This window comes from Paramormyrops kingsleyae, chromosome 25 (genome assembly GCF_048594095.1).
Source record: "Paramormyrops kingsleyae isolate MSU_618 chromosome 25, PKINGS_0.4, whole genome shotgun sequence".
NCBI classification, from domain to species: domain Eukaryota; kingdom Metazoa; phylum Chordata; class Actinopteri; order Osteoglossiformes; family Mormyridae; genus Paramormyrops; species Paramormyrops kingsleyae.
This window is the reverse complement of record NC_132821.1, coordinates 1964030-1988093: the sequence shown is the minus strand read 5'-3', so window position 1 is coordinate 1988093 and position 24064 is coordinate 1964030. Positions and strand designations below refer to the sequence as shown.

The window sequence follows — 24064 nt, the reverse complement described above, 5'->3', positions numbered from 1 at the left end:
GTTTCTGTAATTTACAGTCAATAAATTTGACTTGATAACACGCTTTTACTTACTAGTTTGATGAAGGAAGTTATTGGGGTGGATAAATGGATCAGTAGTCCAGTCGGATTTGTAGTGGTATTTTGGTAACTGCATTCTTTTTAAATAATACATTAAATATTAACGAACTGTTATTTTTGTAAGATTCTGGTTGTTCTTGCGCTTGAACTTTACTTGATCTCAGGTCAGTAAGAGCACTTAATATTCTCCGGAATGTTATAGGGTACGTTGAGAGTTCATAGTTTAACTCTTACATTAACCTTTGTCGAGTATTTTTTAGTTTCCTAATTTTGAGACATTCATGAGGAGAAAGATGGATGTTGGTTGCTTATTCCTGCATTTGTGTGCGATTACCATAGGGATGTCAACACGGTAAATCATCACTCAATCTATTTTTGACAGTTTTTGTGTTAGATGTATTCATATTCACGATTGAATTTTTCGGTTTAGCAGTGTTACTTTTGGCGCATCTAGATTTCAAGATTGAAGAAATGTCATTGTGCCGGCGCAACGAAAATGCAGTGTTTGATGGGATAATTCTCTTTTCTTAGGTCCTGTCCTACCGTACATGGTTCTGAAATGTTAAACGTGACAGGCTATTTCAGTCATTAGTCATACTGGAGCTGTGCTTTGCTGTCTTAGCCTTTTTGGCTAGCAGTGCCAGGCTGTTCAAGAAACAATATATTTCCCTTTCTCTCAGTTAGGGTCCAGTAGCTTGGCATGGATGTTTAGCCTAAACAGGTATTTTATTTTGAAATATATTTTTCCAAGGTTATGAAATTGACCTTGCCCTGTATATTTTAGAAACTCATAAGTGAAATTGAAATGATTGTGGTAATTTGGAGTAGTGTACTGAGTCCCTGTTTCAAACTATTTTGGGCTTGTAGTTTTCACCTGCACAAAGCACTCCGTCATCAACTATTTGTAATCTAACCTGGTGAATCCAGCACAATTCTCCTTGTTAGTGTGCGCTGTGTCATATATTCCACTTTAGTTCCCTTTTAGTTAGATAATGGCAATTACCCTTCAAAAAGTATGTCACTGAGATATCAGGAAATGTAGTAGTACAGTCCCTAGAATAAAGCTTAATGTATTATGAAATGAAGACTTTGAGCTAAGTTCTGTATTTATTGACCTTACAGCATGATATCAAGGTGTGTCTTCTATTTCTGTAACATTTTGTGTTTTCTGTTAACAAATATGCATTAGCTTTTCATGGACACTTAAAGGATAGTTTCTACATATTGTCATTGGCAGTTGTCCATTTTGTTATTTTATTAGATAAAATGACTTGCTAATGAGACAAAACAACTAGGAAGCATTCTGAATTAGTTTTTTGTGGAACAGTTTATTACAATGTTGTAGTCTTTAAAAATGTATTTTCCCCCAACTGTCATAGCACATGAGAATTACCTGAGAATTACATCCAAGTCCCTGGAGCATATTTTCAACCCTCAGCCAGAAATAGTTGGAAAATTCACTTATTTCACTGTTCATCCTACAATTATTTAAAGTGAGTTCTTGCAGAGTACCTTTAAATTCGGAATGGTTTTTACTTTTAAATAGGTTGTGGAAAGTGCAAAGTTGTTGGCTTGATATTGGTTTGAAGTAAGACTGCAGAACAAATGTGGAAAGTTCAGGTGCAGAAAGTACAAATCCTGACTGGGGCTTTGGTTCAACCAACCAGCTTTATACTCTTTATACTCAACCTGTTATTACAAATCTGGATTTGTAATAATAAATAATAATAATAATAAAATAATTTACCTGTGTACCTTTGTGTACTTTTTGGACCTGAACTTTCCATCTCCGCTTCCAAATGTATCATCTGCATTTTTCTGGAAGGATGTGGATCATTCTTCTAGCTCCTACAGTGGATTACTACAGTATCTACACTTCCTCCAAGTGTTCCTGTACTGTCCTGCTTAGAGCAGGAGCTCCATGAACATAGAGGGCATCTTATTAGCCATGCTGCCGCTCTTTGAGTGGATGACGTCACCTTCTTTCTCCATGACGCCCAGAAGACACACCTGAAAATAGAACTTACTTTTGTTTAGCCCAGGCCCTTTCTTGCTGGTAGCTCTACATTACGAATAGTATAAATTTGGCATAGCAAGTCCCCACCTTTGTGATAAACAAGGCTTTCCTTACATTATCACAAGAATCTGTCTGTTATGAAATGTCCTGGAAGGAAGTAGTTTTCAGGTATTCAGTTTCACTTGTTTCTTCGGAAGTGAAAACCCTGAATAAATCAAAAACTAGAAAGTTCTGTCAGTCTAGTCCATTTGAGTCTAGTCCTTACATTTTATATTTGCACATGTTAAGTCAGAACAAAACTTGTGACTAAGTAATTTAGGTTCGTATATTTAGTTTCAGTTTTGCATAAAATTCCTTTTAGTTCAAGTTGCTCAGAGGCACATTAGTTTGTCTCTTTGTCAGGTACGCTGGATTGCTCCTGTGGCATGCATGGATTGTACTAATAAAAATGAATGAAATTGACTGAACATGCCCGCTGGGGTAGCAAAGCTATGGTCTCCCTTGGCTGCATCATCTGTTCTTGCCAATACTCAGTCCCTAGGCTGCTCTACCCCGTTCAGCCATCCTGCTGTGCCTTTGCAGTGCCCGGTTCCCTGATCAGTCCTGGAAGGTGTCAAGACCACTGAGAGGCCTGCTGTTCCCCTTTGTCTAATTTCTCTTCCCGTGACAGCATTTCCTATAATAGCCTGATGGGTTATAAGTACAGATGAGTGGTTTCTTACCAGGGCAGCTGGTAAAATGTTATTCCAGTAACATTTATTGTGGCAGTGTGTTCTCTAGTTGAATTTTTCATTCTGTAGCTACTGCATGGAATAGCTTTCAGATGTAGCTTTCAGTCCCAGACATCCAAATCTATTTTTCCCTTTGGGCTTAGTTTGCTGGAAGCCTCTGAAACACTTCTTTCACTTAAATTTTCCCTGCCTTAAGCAAAATGGCTACTGGGAGAGAAATACCTGCTGTTAATTTTGTAAACTTGGACTAGCAGGCTGTTAAAGATGTGCTACTTCCTGACTTGATTATATAAGACCTAATGTTCAACGTGTAGGTGTGTTTAGATGGCATTTGCTCATTCTGTGTTTTTTTTTTTATTTGGTGTTTACCAATATTCATAAGGCAGTTTGTGCCTGGACTTTGTAGATGTTCTTAATTCCTCCTGTACAATCTCTGATGTAAAATTAATACTGCCTTTGGAGAGGATGCCCAAATCAGTATTTCACCTAATTTCCCAGCCAACACACCTGACTTGACTACTCATCAGGTCAGTCTTCGGGTGAAATTTCCACAGACAAAATCTAATGCTTATTGTTGGGGGGGGGAAACTAAAGCTCTCATTGGGTGGTCAGGTGTTTTTTACAAAATTATTTTAAGGAGCAAAGCATTATGGATCTCCATTAATATATTGATAACAGGCGATATTCATTAAATGTCAAGATGTCTAAAGGTTGCACGATATTGCTGGCCAATATTTAAATGTTATCAGAGCTATAGGCATAACTACCAGTTGTAGCATCAAAGTTCTTCTGCAGTGCATTACAGGCGTAATCTACAAAAATGTTTTTTTCAATAGAACTTTAAGGCCACTTTTGTGCTGAAAAACAAAACAAATGCTTGTCTGCTCTAGCTGCAGCTTCTAGTGACTTCGTTTTATGTTGTAAAACAGGGCACTTGCTGAATGTGGCAAACATTACAATGAGTCTGAAACACCTCATTTATATGATATAGTGTACTTGTTCATAATATCAAATGTTTAAAGAAATGTCTTCCATTAAATTGTAAAGTGAAATATTATAGACCTAGCTTTTCTGTTGTGTGAAGATGGTAAATTCTCAAAAAAAAAACCTCCTGCAGTGCTGTATTCTACAAAAAGGTTTTCAAGTAGCGGCACGGGACACTTCCAACTGAAGCGGCTATGATCATATTAGACGCATCATCTGTCACTAGCGCTACATCTTTCTCTGCTAGCTGCCATTCGTCCACCCCATGAGACAGTGGCCCTGACAGATGAGCAACCCATGTGAGACTCATGAACGTCTCTTGTTTGCAGAACATGTGATAAAATCTACCATTCCTAGCTAACAAAATGTGCTGTTATTGTTACATAATACTCAGTCGCAACAGAATTCCAAGCATCACATGGCTACTCCACTAGCTTGGCTTATTCACACTATTACCTGGGCTTTGGTTTTGTTGTAGAGTGCAGGTATTATTTTTGTGAAGGGAGCTTATACTGTGACTCAAGCGTTATCAGTTGGTGGTGAATCCTGGCATTCTCCTAGACTGAATAAGGCCGAAGATCCAACCACAGATTTGGTCACTTTTTTTTTTAAATTATTATTTTTATTCTTCCTTTTCTGAATTGGGCGGCAAAATTGACAGCATCTCATCAATTCTTGGCGAGCTGGGAACACTGTTTTCTTTATGGTGGCAGGCATTAGCTTCTCAGAGGGAAAGCGGCTGATGTGGTTCTTCAAGTTAGTGGTATTTCCAAGGCATTTGATGTACACATGATACTTTACACAATGTGTGTGTCCTGCCCAGTTCATACTTCCCCCTAAATTCATAAGTTTTGAAATGTGTCCATATGTCCTCTTTCAAAATACTGAGTTTTTAATCACTTTTTCTTGGCTGTTACCTCCATCTGTCATTTTGTGCTAGCTCTGCTCTCCCAGAATTCAATGTGATGTTTCCACGATATGGTGCTGGTTACTATAAGGAAGTTCTTTTGAACTATAGATCTTTATTGTCCAGCCGTAGCCCTAAAATCAACAAGCGACGTTATGTGGTCATAATCAATTATGTGCTGTCACATCATCAGTGCCCGCATCATAACGCATTTTGGAATTGAGTCATTTTAACACCACTTAATGTCAAGGCATATATGGTTAGGAAGTAAAAATTAACATTTTGAATATCTTCGGTGGATTTTGTTTTTTTTTTTTTGTCTATTGTACTTTGTCCATTGGTACTTTTAAAAGGAGATCCCACCCTGCAAAAAACTGTCAGGTGTGGAGAAGTCAAGCCCATGTCATTCAAGGTTCACAGGTGGATTCAAGGTGGAATTTTTAAATGAACCATGATGTGTGTGTCCTCTTAGGTACATTGAATAGAACTTGGACATCCTAAATTTTTTAGTTGGAAAATAATCTTAATTTCTCATTGTGTTACATTAATACTGTTGTTAGAGAGTGCTTCTTTTGTATGTCTCCAATTATGTGCTGCAGTCAGTGTTTTTTTCTAATTAGTATTAGTGTCTTTCTGTCTAGGGCTGCACAATATCCCATGGCGATGGACTCGCGATTACGTGGTGCATGTGCAATAATCATTGTCTGGATGCCAGCTTTTCTGTACTGTATGGACGTTTACTTAAGCCCAGAGTTTGGTAAGCAGTGTAGTAGTACACCTAAAATATTAATGAGATGTGTATTGTAATGGCCAAAAGTTAGTCATTTGTATGAATTCGGTGTATCGTTATTCGTATTAAATTCGGTTAGCAGAGCGCACCACATGCTACTGTTTTGGTAAGTCATGGAAGTGATGAACACTGAAGTGGCGGTGAAGAAAGGAACAGCTGAGTAGCCATAACATCTTTTCAAAGGGGGAATATTGTGGATCAGCAAGGTAAAAAAGATGACTGTTAGGGCAGCACTCTTTGCAGTTTATTGTCCCACACATTTATTAAACATAAGGATTTGCTGAATTTATGCACATTAGTAATATTTTAGGTGCACCGCAGAAAGCTCATTGGTCAAACTTTGCGTGTAATGTCATACAGAACTTCTCTACCACCTCAAAACAATGGACAATGAACAAGCATTAATTGTTACTTGGGGGGTTCACTTGTGTGGTTTGAAAATATCATGACAAAACATTTATACGGCTAGCAGCATTTATAATTCATTATTCAATCTAGCCAGCAGGGCGATCTTTAGTTTTCCACAGAATAAAAAACAATGTTTATTCTGCTAATAAGCACAGGCAAGCTTCACTACCAGCACCAGTGATATTAGAAGTATGTTAACAGTCAAATTCATGCAAATATGGGATTGCAAGGATGATTTTTGCAATTGAGATGCAAAAATATGTCTGCTCAGTTACTTCTCCAGTACTTCTACCTCTCTAACCTGCACATCCACATAACTTTCTAATTAGGGCTGGTGCTTGTAGTCAACCAATCAGCAGAGTTTATCACCATAAGCTCTGGTGCCGGATATTGGCACAGATGTCCCAATTTGATTCTGATCTACATGTGAACGATTTGATTTGATTCTGACTGTGTGTCAGTTTGATTGGAATTAGATATGAAATGGTATATAGCAGCTCACCGAATTGAGAGATGTCTAAAAACCTCTAAATGATACAGAAATTTACAAATGTAGAGTCACTAGAGATAAATTCTGAAAAATGTGAAGAAAGGCCAAAGAGTTGTATACCAAAATCTAGTTTGAGGAACATATGGATATAGTTACTTAAAACCAACCTCTTTCTTTGAGAGCACAAAAATAAATTCTGATTGAAAAGAGTAGCTGGGGGGGGAAAAAAACCAGTCAAGTCCAAAACTGATGTGCCATGTTTCAGAAGGGCTGTAACTTAAATTCTAATAATTTTATTTGAGGAACATATGGGTATTGTCTGGGAATCAACTCTGAGCTCACAATTCAATTCAATTCATATGACAGAGAGAAGTAGCACCACCTATATGATGAGAACCAATGTAAGTAAAATTCAGCAAAAATATTTTCATAGTCCAAGGTAGAAATTAACTAGATCAGTTTTGGGATTTTGTGAATCGATCTCCAATTGTCAAATCCAGGATCGTGATTAATCATAAAATCAATATTTTTCCCCCACTCCTAATATACCCCACTTAGAAGTTCCTAATCTGTAGTACAATTAATCGTAAAAAAAATAAAATAATATGATCTCAATTCACACTGGGGCTGCAGCTATCGATTATTTTAGTAATCGAGTATTCTATCGATTTATTCCAATCGAGTAATCGGATAAGAAATACTTTTGTTTAATTAAAGAGCAATAGTAACTATTCAAAAAAAGACAGGTCTCTTAAACTGAACAATAGCTCCATACAACAACTGACAAAAGAATTAAACTCTTTTAGTGCATTTTTTTTTTTAAAGAAAACACTTTCTTAAATGCAAAAATAAATAAAATAATGTCAAATAAAATTATTGAAACAAGGTATACATATATCCTAAACTAAGGCATAAATTAAAATGGCCTTTACTCTCTGTATTCTTGTATATTTTATAGGAGGCATAAAAAAGTTCTGTCAGGATTGTATCTCCTGGATGAGGTAGGAATGATGTGTGCATGTTCATGTGTGTGTAAGTGAAGGTGAGTGACAGTGTGTGTGTGTGTTTAAGTGTGTTAGAGAATGAGAGAGAGTGTGTGTGTGTGTGTGTGTGTGTGTGTGTAAGCCTTTAAAGGAGCATGTGGCAGTTGGATAATTCAGTGTCTCAGAGTTTTACTGGCCCAAGGCTGTTGGGGAAGGGGGGTGGGTAATTTTTTATATAATATTTATATTATGTTATTTATATCATTATAATTATGTAATATTATTCATATTAATCTAAATCTCCAAAATAATATTACTAAAGCCTTGAAATAGATCTAGTTGAGTACACCCCATGCTCCTCTTTAGATTCACCCCTGCATGCTGCAGGTATCACTGCGACAAAGTGTGACGGCTGCTGTCAGCCTGCTGCAAGTTACCAAATTTAAATATTGTGTCAGACTAAGCTAATAGTTTGTCTGCATACAAACAGCTTCTATTTTAACTTGTATAGCTTTACTGTAGCCTTGCCGCTGTGGAAGACAAATGGCGGTGGATGGGAGCAGCTGAAAACATCTCTTTTCTTCACCTTTCAGCTTGTTGAACAACTGGTTTGATTAAGGACTCTCGCCAGCTCTTTACCAGTAAAGCTTTAGTAGTGATTACTAGCACTGCTGTTGTTTTCCTTCACTCCACCTGAGTTCACCATCTCTGTAACAGAACCGCCTCTTTGCTGTTAGTGTATAAACCGGCTCCAGCTCCAAGTTAATTAAATTACGACAGCATCATTTTCACTGTATCACTGTATCAGTGTTTTTGTTGAGGAAAAATAGGGGCTGCGTGGGCTGAATCTTGGTATACTTTTTTATTCTCACTTATTCCCTTAAATATGTTTCTATCGCAGGTCTTTCTTTAGCCGCAACTGTGAAACGCTTGTGCTTACCTTGTTTTGGTTCCGCTCTGTGGAATGGATGCATAGACTGGGTGCCTTCTGTTGAGATGTTGAATCATTAACGTTGTGCTATTGTGGTAAGCTAATTATTTTTTACAATGGACACACTGTACAGTATTTTCGCTTTTGTTCTGTTTGAAATGGCCCCAAACTTTAGACATTTTTCGTCTTTTACTCTGAATTTCCTCGCTATTTTCCCTGTCTTCCTCCAACGCGCCAACAAATCAAACCTGCTACACGTAATACAGCATAAGCACACTGCAACAGTAATAATCCTCCGAGTAAAACACGCTGATCACTAAGCGGTACATAGTCGTGAGGATTACACGAAACATTGAAGCAAAGAATTTGCATCGAGGATTTTTTGTAATCGAATTATTCGAATTACTCGAATTGTTGCGACACTAATTCACACCTCTCTATACGATCTCATTTCTAAATTACAGTGGTTCTTCTGAATTGTATTACATCAACTGGATCAAAACAAGCACTCCTACTTTTCCCCAGAGAGTCTCAAGTGTTCCATAATTCGGCATTTTCTTTAAAGGGCGCTTTCCCACATCACCAGGTACCTTACTTTTGGTACAAAAAGTAACAATACCAAAAGTATGGTACTTCAAGGTGTTGGTTTTACACTGGTGTATAAACCGGAACCGGCACTGAATGACATCACAGCACCAGGTGAGGTATTTTGTATGGAATTTTAAAAATGGCTGTATATTATAGGGCTGGTTGATGTGCGATATTAATACCAACATCTCATGTTATGCATGTGCAATTCTTTCTTTGCCATTCAGCTAGACTAAGATCAGGCTATTTCTTACTTTAAAGTTTGTACAGACATTATAGCACAGGGGGTTTCTCGCTAAAACATTTGTACTCTGTCATAGGAAAAATTATCAAGGTGTACAATATTAATTATATATATAGTCTGTTTAAAGTTTACCTTAGTTAAAGCTTGGGTTACTTAATTTGTCCATACATCTATTTAATTATTAGTATTAATAATTATAATAATAATAATAATAATAAATAGTAATAATTTTATTTTCTCTTATCGTTCTTCTTTGAGTTTGCAATTGTTTTCAAGACTGTGGTTGTATTGTGTTTGAGAGGCAGGCTATTTGCATAACCAGTCGACAAGAGTGTTTCAAGTTCCACCGCAAAGTATTGAAGTACTAAAAATGTACCCCACTGGCAACTAAAAGGTTCAGGAACTACAATCGGGCCAAGTTCCTGTCGTGGGAATGGGCGGTTTCACGCCAAATGATTGCCCCCCCCCCCAACCAGAACATCTTTTCTCTTTAACCAGGAACCCTGCACTGTGACATCCAGGCTGTGGAGAGCAAGGCCCTTAACCTCCAGGTCCCTGGGTGCCACAACAGGTGGCTGCCCTTCAAGGCCAGCTTGCTCTCATCTACAGTAGGAATAGTGTCCCCACAGGGATTGATAAAGTGTCTTATTATTGTTATATACAGCGATCCCCCACTATATCTTGGATATTCCCCCAATGCATCACAGTTCTCTGCGATGTGTGTGTGTGTGTGTGTGTGTGTGTATACATTACATAGTATTATTATTATTATTATTATTATTATTATTATTATTATGTTACTCATATCCTTAGCCTGACATTCAAGTATGATATGTGTTTACAAAGTGTGTTTTAATAAGTTTACATGAGTTTAAAGCATTTGGGAGGGGTATTTTAATGCTTAAACTAATAAAAAAAAAATATTTATATGATCTTTCTATATCGCCTATTTTCACCTATTGCTGATGGGTCTGGAACGCAACTTCCGTGATAGGCGGGGGATCACTATAATAATAATTATTTATTTTGTGTTTGGCCACGAAGTACTGGGGTAGGGCTTTCAGCAATAATGTGCTGATTGGTAGACCATAAGCACCAGTACTTATTTGTTTTATGGCTTATTTGGCATAAAAGTTACACAAAAGTGGCTGGGACTAACAAAGGTTCCTGGTCGCGGCCGTCCAGGAATTTGGAACCAGGTTCTGGAACTTGTGAAACAATGTGAAAGTGTCCATTCTTGGTTTCTGAAAAAAAGTTCCTGTGGTGGTAAAATGCCTTACAGTGACAATTGGGGATGCTGGTCTCCGCTTAGGATGGTTTGTGCTGATGTGTTGGATTATTGTGTTCTTCCTGGTCAAAAGACAAAAGATCATGAGGGACTTGGTTCATACACCAGACTAGGTACTCTTCGTTCAAACACAAACTACTTGGGACACACTTCCAGCCATAGATTGCTGATTGATTGACCACAAGCACCAGCACTAACTTGGAAGTTTTGTGGAAGTGCAGAAAAATAGATGTGAAGGAGCAAAATTATACAGATGGAATATTTTTGTACTCCAATTACATGCATCCATTAATCCATTTTTTGGCTTGCAACTCTATATTTCTGCACTGGAAAATTCAGTCACTAGCCAGTAGTACTGGGCGGTATAAACGGTATACGATATAAATTTGGCCAATGGGAGAGATTTTGATTATACCGCCCTACCGCAGAAATTTCCGCTCCTCGCCCGCAAAAATGACGTAATGAAGTCAAATTTATTATTTATATGATTTATATGAAAATTGTTTATATGATTATTGCTGCACCCGGCAGCAGAGTCCTGCATTGGTCTGATTTTGACAAACCATACCCGTCATACTTAAACCCGTATCCGAACTGTTATCCGACAGAAATAAATACATATAAATACAATATAAATAAATACCGACACCCGACCCGCACCTGAATGAAAATCAGTTAGATTAAAAATTAGACAAAATAACAGCCTAATAATAAGCAAAACAAATGGTAGTAGCCTACCTCCAAACTCAAATAGTGTTTGATATTGCCATGCCCAGACATAGCCTTACCAGCTTACAATTAAATGTGTTAATAAAACTAATAATATATAAAATGTACATTAGGCTACCCTGCACAGTATTGGGTTTTATAGGCTACCTACGTGCACTGTCCATTTCCCTTTGATTACCCAATTGGAATTCCTACGTGAAGGCGAAAACTAGCATTTGGTGCAGTACTTTATATTACTGTGTAAAAAAAAAAAAAAGGATATCGTCCACAGTTGATGGCCTCAGCTGACTACTTCAGCATCCATTTCAAACAACTGGAGGAGATTGCATGCATTTTTTGAAAATGAAAGTGGAAGAGATTTCTGGGAATGTGCGTGCAGGCATAAATTGATATGGATTTTACGTTTTATCACCTTGAATACAGGGATTTTGTCACTAAAATATAGCCCTGGGGTATTTTTTGTTGGCACATGATGTTTTGAAAACCGCAATTTAGCTCTCCTGTGTCCGACCCGACCCGAATCCGTATCCGACACGGTAGAATATTTTTCACCCATTTCAACAAAATTTCTGGGTCACCCGTCGGGTACCCGAACCTGTGCAGGACTCTGCCTGGCAGGACCTTTATGGGAGAGATGGTCATACTAATATAGATGGAGTTATGACACTAGTCTACACTCACCTAAAGGATTATTAGGAACACCTGTTCAATTTCTCATTAATGCAATTATCTAATCAACCAATCACATGGCAGTTGCTTCAATGCATTTAGGGGTGTGGTCCTGGTCAAGACAATCTCCTGAACTCCAAACTGAATGTCAGAATGGGAAAGAAAGGTGATTTAAGCAATTTTGAGCGTGGCATGGTTGTTGGTGCCAGACGGGCCGGTCTGAGTATTTCACAATCTGCTCAGTTACTGGGATTTTCACGCACAACCATTTCTAGGGTTTACAAAGAATGGTGTGCAAAGGGAAAAACATCCAGTATGCGGCAGTCCTGTGGGCGAAAATGCCTTGTTGATGCTAGAGTAGGGTGACCAGATAATCCATGTCAGGGAGGACACTCTGAGCTAGGACAGGAATTGTAAATTACCATTTCAATTAAACGGACCTGGATTTCACTTGAGCACTGAGTTCTTGCTGTGTGCTGATTGGTCAGTCTCCTATAATCATGCATGTGTCACTAATGTTAATGTGAAACAGCTGGATGAGTCTTTCAGTCAAGGAAATAAACCAGTCAAAGCACAAGAAGAGCTGAACTAATTAGCCGAGCACAGGAGCCTTTCAATTTGAAAGTAGTTTGTAAAACCTGAAGTAGCTCAAAGTGTCCTCCCTGACATGGATTATCTGGTCACCCTATGCTAGAGGTCAGAGGAGAATGGGCCGACTGATTCAAGCTGATAGAAGAGCAACTTTGACTGAAATAACCACTCGTTACAACCGAGGTATGCAGCAAAGCATTTGTGAAGCCACAACACGCACAACAGCATGGGCTACGACAGCAGAAGACCCCACCGGGTACCACTCATCTCCACTACAAATAGGAAAAAGAGGCTACAATTTGCACGAGCTCACCAAAATTGGACAGTTGAAGACTGGAAAAATGTTGCCTTGTCTGATGAGTCTCGATTTCTGTTGAGACATTCAAATGGTAGAGTCAGAATTTGGCGTAAACAGAATGAGAACATGGATCCATCATGCCTTGTTACCACTGTGCAGGCTGGTGGTGGTGGTGTAATGGTGTGGGGGATGTTTTCTTGGCACGCTTTAGGCCACTTAGTGCCAATTGGGCATCGTTTAAATGCCACGGCCTACCTGAGCATTGTTTCTGACCATGTCCATCCCTTTATGACCACCATGTACCCATCCTCTGATGGCTACTTCCAGCAGGATAATGCACCATGTCACAAAGCTCGAATCATTTCAAATTGGTTTCTTGAACATGACAATGAGTTCACTGTACTAAAATGGCCCCCACAGTCACCAGATCTCAACCCAATAGAGCATCTTTGGGATGTGGTGGAACGGGAGCTTCTTGCCCTGGATGTGCATCCCACAAATCTCCATCAACTGCAAGATGCTATCCTATCAATATGGGCCAACATTTCTAAAGAATGCTTTCAGCACCTTGTTGAATCAATGCCACGTAGAATTAAGGCAGTTCTGAAGGCGAAAGGGGGTCAAACACCGTATTAGTATGGTGTTCCTAATAATCCTTTAAGTGAGTGTAGTTCTGTCTTGTTTTCTGCTTACCTATAAAGTTTACAGAACCAACCTGTGTTTTTAATATAAGATAAAACCAGTGAAGTTACTTGAAACGTTTTCATATTTTTTCTATAATTGCAGATTTGCACAATAAATATTCTATGTTTATGACTACTTTGAAATGTGTTACCTGTTTATTATGCAACTTCCTGCTGCAATGCCTTTGCTATGGACATATGTTACCCTTTCAAAAACAGTTACATTGAAATTTACAGATCAAATCATATACCGCAATATATACAGTCTACCGTCTATGGTTCAAATTATACCGCAATATGAAGTTTATGCCATATCGCACAGCCATACTAGCCAGTATACTGTTGTGTAATATCTGTGGTGCTGGCAGGATTACATTACATCCTTTTTTTATCATTATGAGGAAAAACAAATATTGATTTGCTCGCCAGATTTAATAGGAATCATGAACCTGCTTCTGGTCATAAAAGTAAAATTTAAATATAAGGCTGTTTTCTGTTTTGATCACTTGATACCCCAAATAACTAAGAAATAACAATTTCATATGAAACTACACACCACACCAAAACAATAAATAGTTTTGTTAGTTAAGTTTAACCTACCATTTTTTTTGCATTGGCCATGCTTATTTAGCATATAGGTCCCAGCTCCTGTGTGGTGTGAAAACGACACATGTAAGTGGCCAGGAGCTGCAAAAGTTCCAGGTCAAGGCAGCCCAGGGACTTGTAAACCAGGCCCAGGTTCCAGAACTTGAGTGTGAAAGCGCCTATGCTCAGTCTGTCTAGTTTTATCAGTTTTGCTAGAATGTTATTTCAGTCACTTGTGGTCTCTGACAATCTGCTGTAGAATTCTATACTTCTATGATGTACAAATTCAGAACGTTCCACAGTTGTACTGCACCAGGTTAATCAGTGAGTGTTTTGTAGCAAAGCAATTTTAATGCTATCTAAACAATCACATGCTTTAGTTTTTGGGTTTCACAAAATACCTCTCTAAATTAATATTGTTATCCACTGCACAGTACTTATTTGGAATGTTAGCTGCAAAATGTATCATAAATTTTGGAGGACAAAATGTCCCTGATGGTGTTTTTAATTAAAACTTGTAGTGCTGCCCAGTGTAACATTTAAGAAGCTGTTTTATATCATGCTGTGCAGCATGACAAAGCTGCCAGAAGCAGCTGCAATCATTGTTATGGAGCTGCTTTCCACTACACTAGAACCAACTTCCCCACTTAATGTAGGATGTTTGGTATTTTGGTACTACAGATTGGCTTCTCATCACTCAAGCATTGTTTGGTTTGTATGGTTGTGGTTGTATTGCATTTACGTGTGTGTGGTTGGGGGTGTCAAACGCATCAATCAATATAGTTGCTTTTGAAACTCATAGTTCTTTTCAAGAGGCCATACACGCAAACCATGTTGACTAAAGAAACTTTAATGGCAAGCTATGTTGTATCTTGTTCATGTGTGCATGTATGTACAGCAGGGGTGTAAATTGTTACCCCCTCGGATTTGGCTGCACAATACCACATCTCGATATAATCGGGAAGTATATGGCGTATGCACGATCATCACCAGGGCTGCACAATAATAATAATAATAAAATTTCCTTAGAATTGAGATTAATTATCTGTAAAAAAAATTCCTCAGATTTAAACATTCATTGCACTCAAACTGCAAAACGAAACGTAACAAAACATGATTGTGCCAAACATGGACAGAGATCAGGATAGCATAAAAAGAAAATTATTTTGTATAATGTACCAGGACAGCACGTTATTGAAAGATCTGGTAAACCCCCCCCCCCCCCCCCCCCTTTCACAGAGTAAAAATGCTTTAGCAAAACTTAAACTCTCTGCACTATAATGTCTGTATAGAATTGAAACTAAGAAAAAGCCTGATCTTAATCTATTTGACTGGTGAAGTAAGAATTGCATGTGTACAACATGCGATGTTGGTATTAATATCGCACATAGTCTAGCCTGTAATATACTATAGCCATTTTTCGAATTCAGTGCAAAATATCCTGCTTCATGTTGTGATGCCATTCAGTGCTGGTACCATTTTTATGCCAGTGGAAAACCAACACCTTAAAGTACTAAAAGTAAGGTACCTGTTGCGGTGGAAAAACGCCCTTTAAAGAGAATGCAGAATTATGGGACTCGTGACACTCGTGATGTTGGGCGGTAAACCTGTTCATACCGAAAACCATTTTTTATTATTGTTATGATATGAAATTTTCTTATACCGCAATACTGGTTTAAATAGCCTACGCAACGTTCGGAATGTGGCACAGCTAGAAACTGTTTAACGGGGGATCTTTTTCACTGCCGTACCGCGAAAGATCAGAAACGGAAGATATAGCTGACGCTGGACCCAAAAAAATCGATTCTCAGATACTAATCGATATTAAAAATTAGTATCTGATTAGATATTCATTTTCACCATTATTGATACCAACAGTGCGGTTTTCGCCTCATTCGCCACACTTCACACAGCACCACTACAGCGCACGCACGCACACACACAATAGCCGCTGAATGCATTCGCGCTGGTTAACACACACATACCAAGTTGGCCAAACATATCATATGCTGCAGTTGAAGGCACTTTGCAAGCTGCTTTAGTTTAAAAAAAAAAAAAAAAAAAGCCATAAGCCTCTATGCAAACAGTGTTACAAAGTTATGGCGACAAAATCAATTAGCACGTCAGACTTTAAGACCGACGTCCCCTTTATGAGAAATTTCAACATGGGACAGCCACGATGCATGATATATAACGGTGGGCAATGTGACCGAAATGGCATATCACAATATTTTTTCTTTAAATCATGATCCATGAGAGAAATCACTTTTTTTTTTTTTTTATTCCAGAACTAACCAAATTGGAATACAATCCTAGTAATGATGATCATTTAACCACTTACCCAGTGATTCTATTCTTGCAGGGAACATTGCTTATATAATTATAACATTATTTTCTCATAACCAGATATTCGGCTTGTTTGGGGTGCTTGCATTTCAGGTGGTTGAAAAGGTTTGTTGTTACCATCTATTGTATGAACTGCACCTTTGCAAATTACAGTAGATTGGATGTGCAAAATCCAACATGGACCAATTTCCACACAATTACAGCGGAACCTTTTTTTTTTTTTTAACCAATTCTTCCTCATCACACTGTTTTTGTTAGTGTAGCTGACACTTCCATGGACCTTGTGTTTACTGTGTGACAGAAGTGCAGTATTTTTAGCAGTCTGATTGTATTACAGAAGCTGAGAAAGGACATATTTTACAATTTTCTCATGCCTTTTCCTGATCTTAAATTACTCTTATGAGGAAATTGTAATATTTTCTTATAATATTTGTAATATTTTTTAATTTTTTTTGACAGGTTAGCTAACTTTTGAAAATATCAATTAATTTTTTTTTTCTAGGTTTAGTCATTAAGTTGAGATCCACTTGATTGATAAGTAACAAAGAAGTGAGATATACAGACAGCACTGAGATTATACGCAGACTGAAATTGCTTTGTTTTACATCGGTCTGTTTTTGTTGTACAATTGCAGTGTCCGAACATGCAGGCATCATGTGATAGTCGCTTGCTGGTTTGTTCTGTTCTCATAATATTGTAGTGCTGTATCACGATTCTTGCAATAAACTCTGAAAAGCTTATCATTGATACAGTTGCAAGCAGTCTCAAATTATATCATCCACCTCTAGTTTATATGGTTTGCGTTTTTGTAGTTAATCTGTTTCATACGCACTTGAGAATGGCCCTATTCAAGGCAGGAGCATGCGTTTCACATAAGAACCAGTCGAACCCTTTACCATACAGGATGAAAGAAGGGCTTGAGCCTATACACTGTGTGCCTTCTGGAGAGTGGGGCCAAGATAACTTATCTTGCCTTATTACACGGCTCTCTGGAATGCTTGATTCTGATTGGTCAGTTGAGACATTTGCAGGTTCGTTCTTTTCAAATAATAACAGCTCCAAAGTAATAACGCATAGCCGGTACTACTTGTATGTTTAAAATCCCTCCGCGCCAACAAAGATTACCGTTTAAAAATGTTAATTTAAAACAAATATGCCAATAAAATGTTTCAAATTCATATTCATGTCCAGTTTTTTTTCCTTATGTGGCAAGTAGCCGTGTAATAAGCGGGATAATGTACAGGCAGCCGGTAGTTATCGCGAAATAAGCCCCTTCAGTGTGATACAAGACACTCCGCTTCGCGTCGGGTCCTGATCACACTGTCGGGGCTTATTTCTGCGATAATTACCGGCTGCCTGTACATTATCCCTTACATATCGCCCAGCTCTAGTCCTAAAAATAAAATCTCAGATTTTTGATTTTAATCGATTTTCCCCTCCCCTACTCAAAATCAAACTACAGATGACAAATGGTTCAAAACAAGTTTTAACTTTACTTTAACTAAGTGCAATCTGACAAGCCAAAAAAGATGCTTGTAAGTGAGATGGCAGACCACGCCATTGTAAACACTTTTAGAAACTTGTAAAAACTTTTAGCATGTTAATGAATCCCCCCTTTTCCACGTACAGTATGTATGGGCATCATGTCTTTTGCAATATACATCACGACAGCGTTTATCGCCTTCCACCGTGCCCCATTCTTATCATATGGCACACAGTTCAAAAACGTGTCAGGGACGGTTGCTTGCTTAACTTTGGATGTTGTGCTGGTGCTGCGAGTGTTTTCATTTCGCTGGGAGCTGCACTTCTTCCACTCCGCAGTGTGCCTCTGCTTGAGGTGCTGGAATAAATTTGTTGTGCAGCTTCCTTGGGTTGCAACAGTTTTTAAACAGTGTTTAGGTGCGCCGCGCTAATGTACCCGTGAAGAACGGTGCGTCGCATTAGTTCCGCTTTTGCCGCTTGTGTGTAAAATAAGTAATATCGATTTTCATAAAACCACATCGTCCTGAACTGTAAATTCGAATTAATCGATAAAATCGATTTATTGCCCACCTCTAATCTTGATTGACATTATCCAATGCTTCCCCCCCCCATTTGTTGCATATATTTAGCAGATACTTATCGAAAGCTTGGTGATGGAGGGCTGACATCCCTGGCACAGTTTGGGACTAAGGGCCTTGCTAAAGCCCCCAACAGTAGTGTGATCACTCTGCCAGCCATGGGATTTGAACCCATGAACTTCCCGACGCAAGCACAGATCCCTACCCTGCTGGCCTCCCAGCACCCCAAAGAGTGACATCTTATGGGGAGTGGTGCGGAAACAGGCCATATGTCTCTGAGGCAGACTCAGCTGTGGTCTCTGTTGTGGTCATATCCTATATTTACGTCAGCATCCATCTTCCTGGCTCTTATCCTGGTCTGGGGAGGGGGATGGGTGCAGCCTTTCCCAAGCAGAGCTGGCCTGGGGTACAACCTGGGCTATTCCAGTCATCACAGGGCACATACACGCACATGTAGAGATACCCATTAGCCTAATTGCAAGGAGAAAGCCCAGCATAACTTAGGGAGATTATGCCAACTCCCCACACACAGACCATGAGTGGGATTCTAACTCCCAATTCTGGTAATAGTGCTATCCTCTGTGCCACTGTATCATCTATTCTGCAAACACTTGCACAATTTTACTCCTAAAAGTACAGTTCATTGATGGGCTTTTGCGTTACTTCTCAGCGTGCGTGTCCTTTACTGTTAAAATCTATGTGAAGTTCTTGATAAATTTGTCCACACTTTTAATTATTTGCTGATAAATAAGCTGATTGCATTACTCATCTGTTTTATCTTGCATGTTGAACCATTTGAAAGGTTTGTTGTGTTAAGGGTACACTATTAGGCCTCACCTGGGGCCTTTCCTGCACATCCGGGAGAGCAACTCCACTGTGGCACTTCCTCATGGAAGTGTACAACATGGAGCAGTCTTAATATATAGAGTTCCTGCCTAATGGGCCTCAGTCACCCTTCTGTGAAAGTCACTGAGATTTCGACTCAGCATGGTAGCTGAAATTATGGGCAGCTGGTTCTGCCCAACATCTTTGTGTATGATGGGGTATAAACTGAAACACCTCAGATTCATTAATAAGCATCCAGTGTTTCCCCTAGATTTACAGCTTTGGGGGGTGGGGGGGCAGACGGACACCGACAGGATTTATGGTGTTTGTATTTCTTTTAATAGCAGCCATCAATATAACAACTGAACTAAACATCAGAACATTTCTTTTTATGACAATTATCCACAAAGTGTGCAGCTTCTGTCACTGCAGTGTATCTTTCTGGGCTTTTCTGAGAGCGAGTGTTGCCATCTTCACCACCCTGGGAGCGTTTAAAAAACGCAGATATTTTTGTCTGCTTTTCAGGTGGTTGACCGACATATTTTCCGACTCGCGCTCTCTCTCTGCTGGTGGGAGTGTGCTCACCTGTGTGTGCGCATCGGGGCGGAACTCCGCCATGCACGATACAGAAAGCAGAGGAGCACGACCGTGTAGAGACAAAAATAACAAGCTGTTGTGTAGATAAGATAAATAACATAAGGCTATTTAGTTTCAAAAACGGACGATGTATAGACCTATTCTATAGGAATGATAACCTTAAATGACTTCTGTTGTAATCTGGCGCTATATACAAAATAAAATTAACTTGATGTTCAAGGAGAGGGCAGGAGGTGCCGTTGTGGGGGTGGGGCACCCCCCTAATATAATGGTAGGGGAAACACTCAGCATCTGCGTTCAATATGCTCCCATGTTTTCTAGTTATCTGTGTAAAAGTTATGGACTAACTGAAAATATGACTATGCATTATTTGTTTTACTCGACGTGTGTTACTGCTTTTTTTCACAATTGCAGAACAATGCTTTAGTGTATTCAGATGAGTTGATTAGTCTTGGTCTGTTATCACCAGGGTTGTTTTGAGTAATTTCAGCTGGACAACGATTTTGTGTTTGTTTTTTAATTGGATAGCTATAACTTCTGAACTGCTAAGTATATAATTCTGGTTCTCACCTGGGTTTTTTTCCTTGAGTACTAATTCAGTGTTAACACTGTTTCTGGCTTCAGCAAATGCAAATATGTTGAACTAAACCTCATCTTCAAGCTGAGGTCTTACTCCTCATTTCTTTCATTGCCTACAGGAGCTGAACGACTTGGCACGCGACCCCCCCGCACAGTGTTCCGCAGGCCCTGTCGGAGATGATAGTAAGTCCCACAACGTTCCCTCTTCTCTGAAAGATTCCTGCTGAAAACAACCTAATTTTCCCCCTCCCCCCATTATAGTGTTTCACTGGCAGGCAACAATCATGGGACCTGTGAGTATTTAAATCCATCCTCCACTTGCATGTCCAGAGATTATCATTGTGTTTGGGTGGAATTTGATACTTGTTCATTCTTCCACAGAATGACAGTCCATACCAGGGTGGTGTTTTCTTTTTGACTATTCACTTCCCCACAGACTACCCCTTCAAACCCCCTAAGGTAAGCGGCTTGTCACTCATTTCAATTCTTCTGTGGATTGCTAACCCCAAGTATGAACCTTCCATACTGAGCCCTTAGCGTTCCTCGTGAAGGTAGACCTAGGATGAGCTTCGGAGGATGTTATCTCAAGGCCCTGTATTTGTTTCGTTTCTGACTTGTGAAAGAACAAAAGCTTACATTTTACTGCCAGCGAGAAATCTGTGGAGCCGTTCGGAGAGGCCACTGTGTCATGTAATCCTGTGAAAGCAGTGTTGATCTGTCAACTTCTGATCCCATACCAGCGTGATGCCAAGGGCACTTTTTCAGGTGCTGTGGATTATGCTGTGAGCTCCTTCATAGAGGATAAGAAGCCCTTAGCTAAAAGCTGCTCGCTGTAACCTCAGCAGAATCTTACTTTGATATAAACACTGAGCTTTTCAGTATTGGTGGGTGATATGGTGATATTTTATAGTAACCAGTTACAATTCTATCCACAATATATATTTCAGAGGTATTGCAAGACATTTACTACATTTACTTTTACTTAGCAGACACTTTTGTCCAAAACAACATACAAGTAAGGCAGCTGGCGCATTACAAACACGCATGCTGCTGAGGCACAAGTGCAGCTAAGCTGAGCTTCCAATGAATGCCCAGTTACAAGTGCACCATTTAAGACTATTATTATGACAGAACATCACATGATGCCTGCCTGCGCAGAGGGTGCAACATTAATACTACAAAAACAAATCAATGTGAAACGGCAGTTCTGGCCTGCATAACATCTCTGTGCTGTCTGTATATCTCATTTTTTGTCAATTATCTGTCTCAGTGGATCTCAACTTAGTAATTAGACCTAGAACAAAAAGCTTGTTAATTTACCTTTTTACATGGTTCATTGACATTACTGTTTAACATTACAAAACTGAGATATTTTGACTTTAGACATATTGCCCACCCTTACTTCTCAGTGTATCGAAGGAGTTTTTTTAGCTCAAATCATACAATAAAGTCTGCTTGTGTAAATCTAAAGAGCCTTTTCTCTCCTTTTGTAGGTGGCATTTACCACAAGAATTTATCATCCAAACATTAACAGTAATGGCAGTATCTGCCTTGATATATTAAGATCACAATGGTCTCCAGCACTAACTATTTCTAAAGGTAAGAGCTATCAGAGTATCGATCCAGCCTTCCCGTAATTACTGCTGCCTAACGCGATGAACCCAGCAGAGTCGTCTAGTTTAAATTGGGCTGATTTCATAACCACCTGTGGCTGTTCACGTTTAGTGCCTCTTCTATGTTAAATTTAATTACGTATAGGGCTGCCACTAGCGACTATTTTTCTGTCAATTAATTCTATCAGTTATTTTACTGATTGGTCAATTAATCTAAAGGATAAATTTTCTTCCAGAAAATCAAATTGATCATTTCATTTAAGTTAGTTTGTCAAAATAAAATTGTCACTGCAAGGCTTTAGATAATGGAGCTGGCTTTTTTAGAAGTACTCCTAAAATATTAACGAGGAGCATACTGTGATGCCCATAAGTTAGTAATCTGCATAAATTTGGCATATCCTTATATACATTAAATTCAGTTACCAGAGCACGCCACATGCTACTGTTTTGGTAAATTATGGAAGCAATAAGAAGCAAGTCCTGGTGAAGAGAGGGACAGCTCAACGGTTGCAACATCTTGTAAAAGAGGAGATATTGTGGATAACGAAAGTGTGGTGGTACATTCTGCAGTTTAAAGTCTGAATTGCGCTTTTGTAAATATAATTTGCATTTTTTATTTAATTTCACAAATTTTTAAAATTTTGTGTCCTTTTTCGTTTTAGTTTACAATAACACTGGTTCCCAAAAAGCCTAACACACATGAACACATACTGGCACCATCAATCAGTGCCGAATAAGCCTAGATTTTAGCCTAAACATTTTCTCAAACACTTATTCAATGGAAATTCTAAGGTAACAGGCAGATGACTTTATGGCTTAAGTGTATTTAGTAGCTACAAGGCTCGATGCTAATGGTAATTTAATAAACATGAATAGACAACATTTTAAGGTGGTTTTTCCTTTTCTGGCTGTCCGACATCCAGAATAGCACCTCTGTGTTTCCTCTTCAGGTGCTCATGTAGAGTGCTAGTGCCGGAACATCGCACCGTGTAAAACTACCTTTTTGTTTTGTGATCATTTGAAATTCTTCCACAACTGCGTAGTAATATTGAAGGAAATCATTTGTCACAATGAACTGAAGTGTTCTAGAAATCAAAAAGGTAATTTAATTAAAATTAATTTTTTAAAACGATGTGTAGATTTTAAAATATTGATGTGGTTGCATTTTCAGCATCAACGTCATTAACTACATCAACTAATTGCGGCAGCCCTAATTATGTACACGGACGCATGCCATGAGTATTTGCTTGATTTAAGCGGTAGCATTCTTTCTGCATTGGGAGCTGCAGTTGTCACTTTATCCAGCCTTCAGGGAGGTCTTTTTAAATATTTTAAGTAATGTGTAAGGTCAGAGGGAGGAACAGTAGAGCAAAAATATTTCCTCTTTAGTGTACTAGCACAGTCAGCTTTGTAATGTTTGCTTTTGATTCTGCTGCATGATGGAGCAGTAATACTAATGTGTTGACATTTGCATTCTCTTGCAGTTCTTTTGTCCATTTGTTCACTGCTGTGTGATCCAAACCCAGATGACCCTCTAGTGCCAGAGATTGCACGCATCTACAAGACAGATAACGAAAAGTAAGCTGGCTTTTACCCATTCCCGTCCTTTGAGCAGAAGTCACTCAACATTCAGGCACTTATGATGTTGTAACCAGGTATTTCAATGCTTGTACTGTTCCAGTTGATGGTAATGTGGTTTGATTTTAACGTTACCTGTTGGCTAGGTGCTCAGCTTAACACAGGAACGTGTCACCTCATTAGGTATAATAGGCTAGCGCGAGAGTGGACAGAGAAGTATGCCATGCTGTAGGGTAAGAGTCTGAGCACCGTGCACAGTGACATGGGGGGAATGTGCCATGGATTTTAGCCTGTGCAGCACTGCTCCAGACTAACCCCCTTCGCTCTTGGCCTCCAAACAAACAGCAGGTAGCATGATGCTTAAAGAGGCTCGTTCATAACATGACTTGCCGGGTCAACTTCCAGGAAGTCGCCTGTTGATGTACCCTCAAGCAAAGAATGTAACCTGATTACTCAACAAAAAATCCAGCTGTATGAATGAAGTGTCTTTT

At 39.0% G+C, this 24064-nt stretch overlaps 1 protein-coding gene across 3 annotated transcripts in view; it reads left to right on the top strand.

Moving 5' to 3' along the window:
- LOC111833177 (ubiquitin-conjugating enzyme E2 D2-like) overlaps positions 1-24064 on the top strand; it is a 32379-nt gene that overhangs the window by 843 nt on the left and 7472 nt on the right. For 2 of the 3 annotated variants that reach the window (XR_002835694.2, XM_023791157.2), the window contains exons 2-6: positions 20502-20565; positions 20644-20675; positions 20764-20841; positions 21876-21981; positions 23480-23573. Coding sequence is in view for 2 of the 3 variants with exons in the window: in XM_023791157.2 (XP_023646925.1) it covers positions 20502-20565; positions 20644-20675; positions 20764-20841; positions 21876-21981; positions 23480-23573 (374 nt within the window). In the remaining variant the exon portion in view is untranslated. Of the gene's footprint in view, positions 1-20501; positions 20566-20643; positions 20676-20763; positions 20842-21875; positions 21982-23479; positions 23574-23756; positions 23807-24064 lie in introns of all 3 variants that reach the window. The other variant, XM_023791156.2, reaches the window with a different exon arrangement.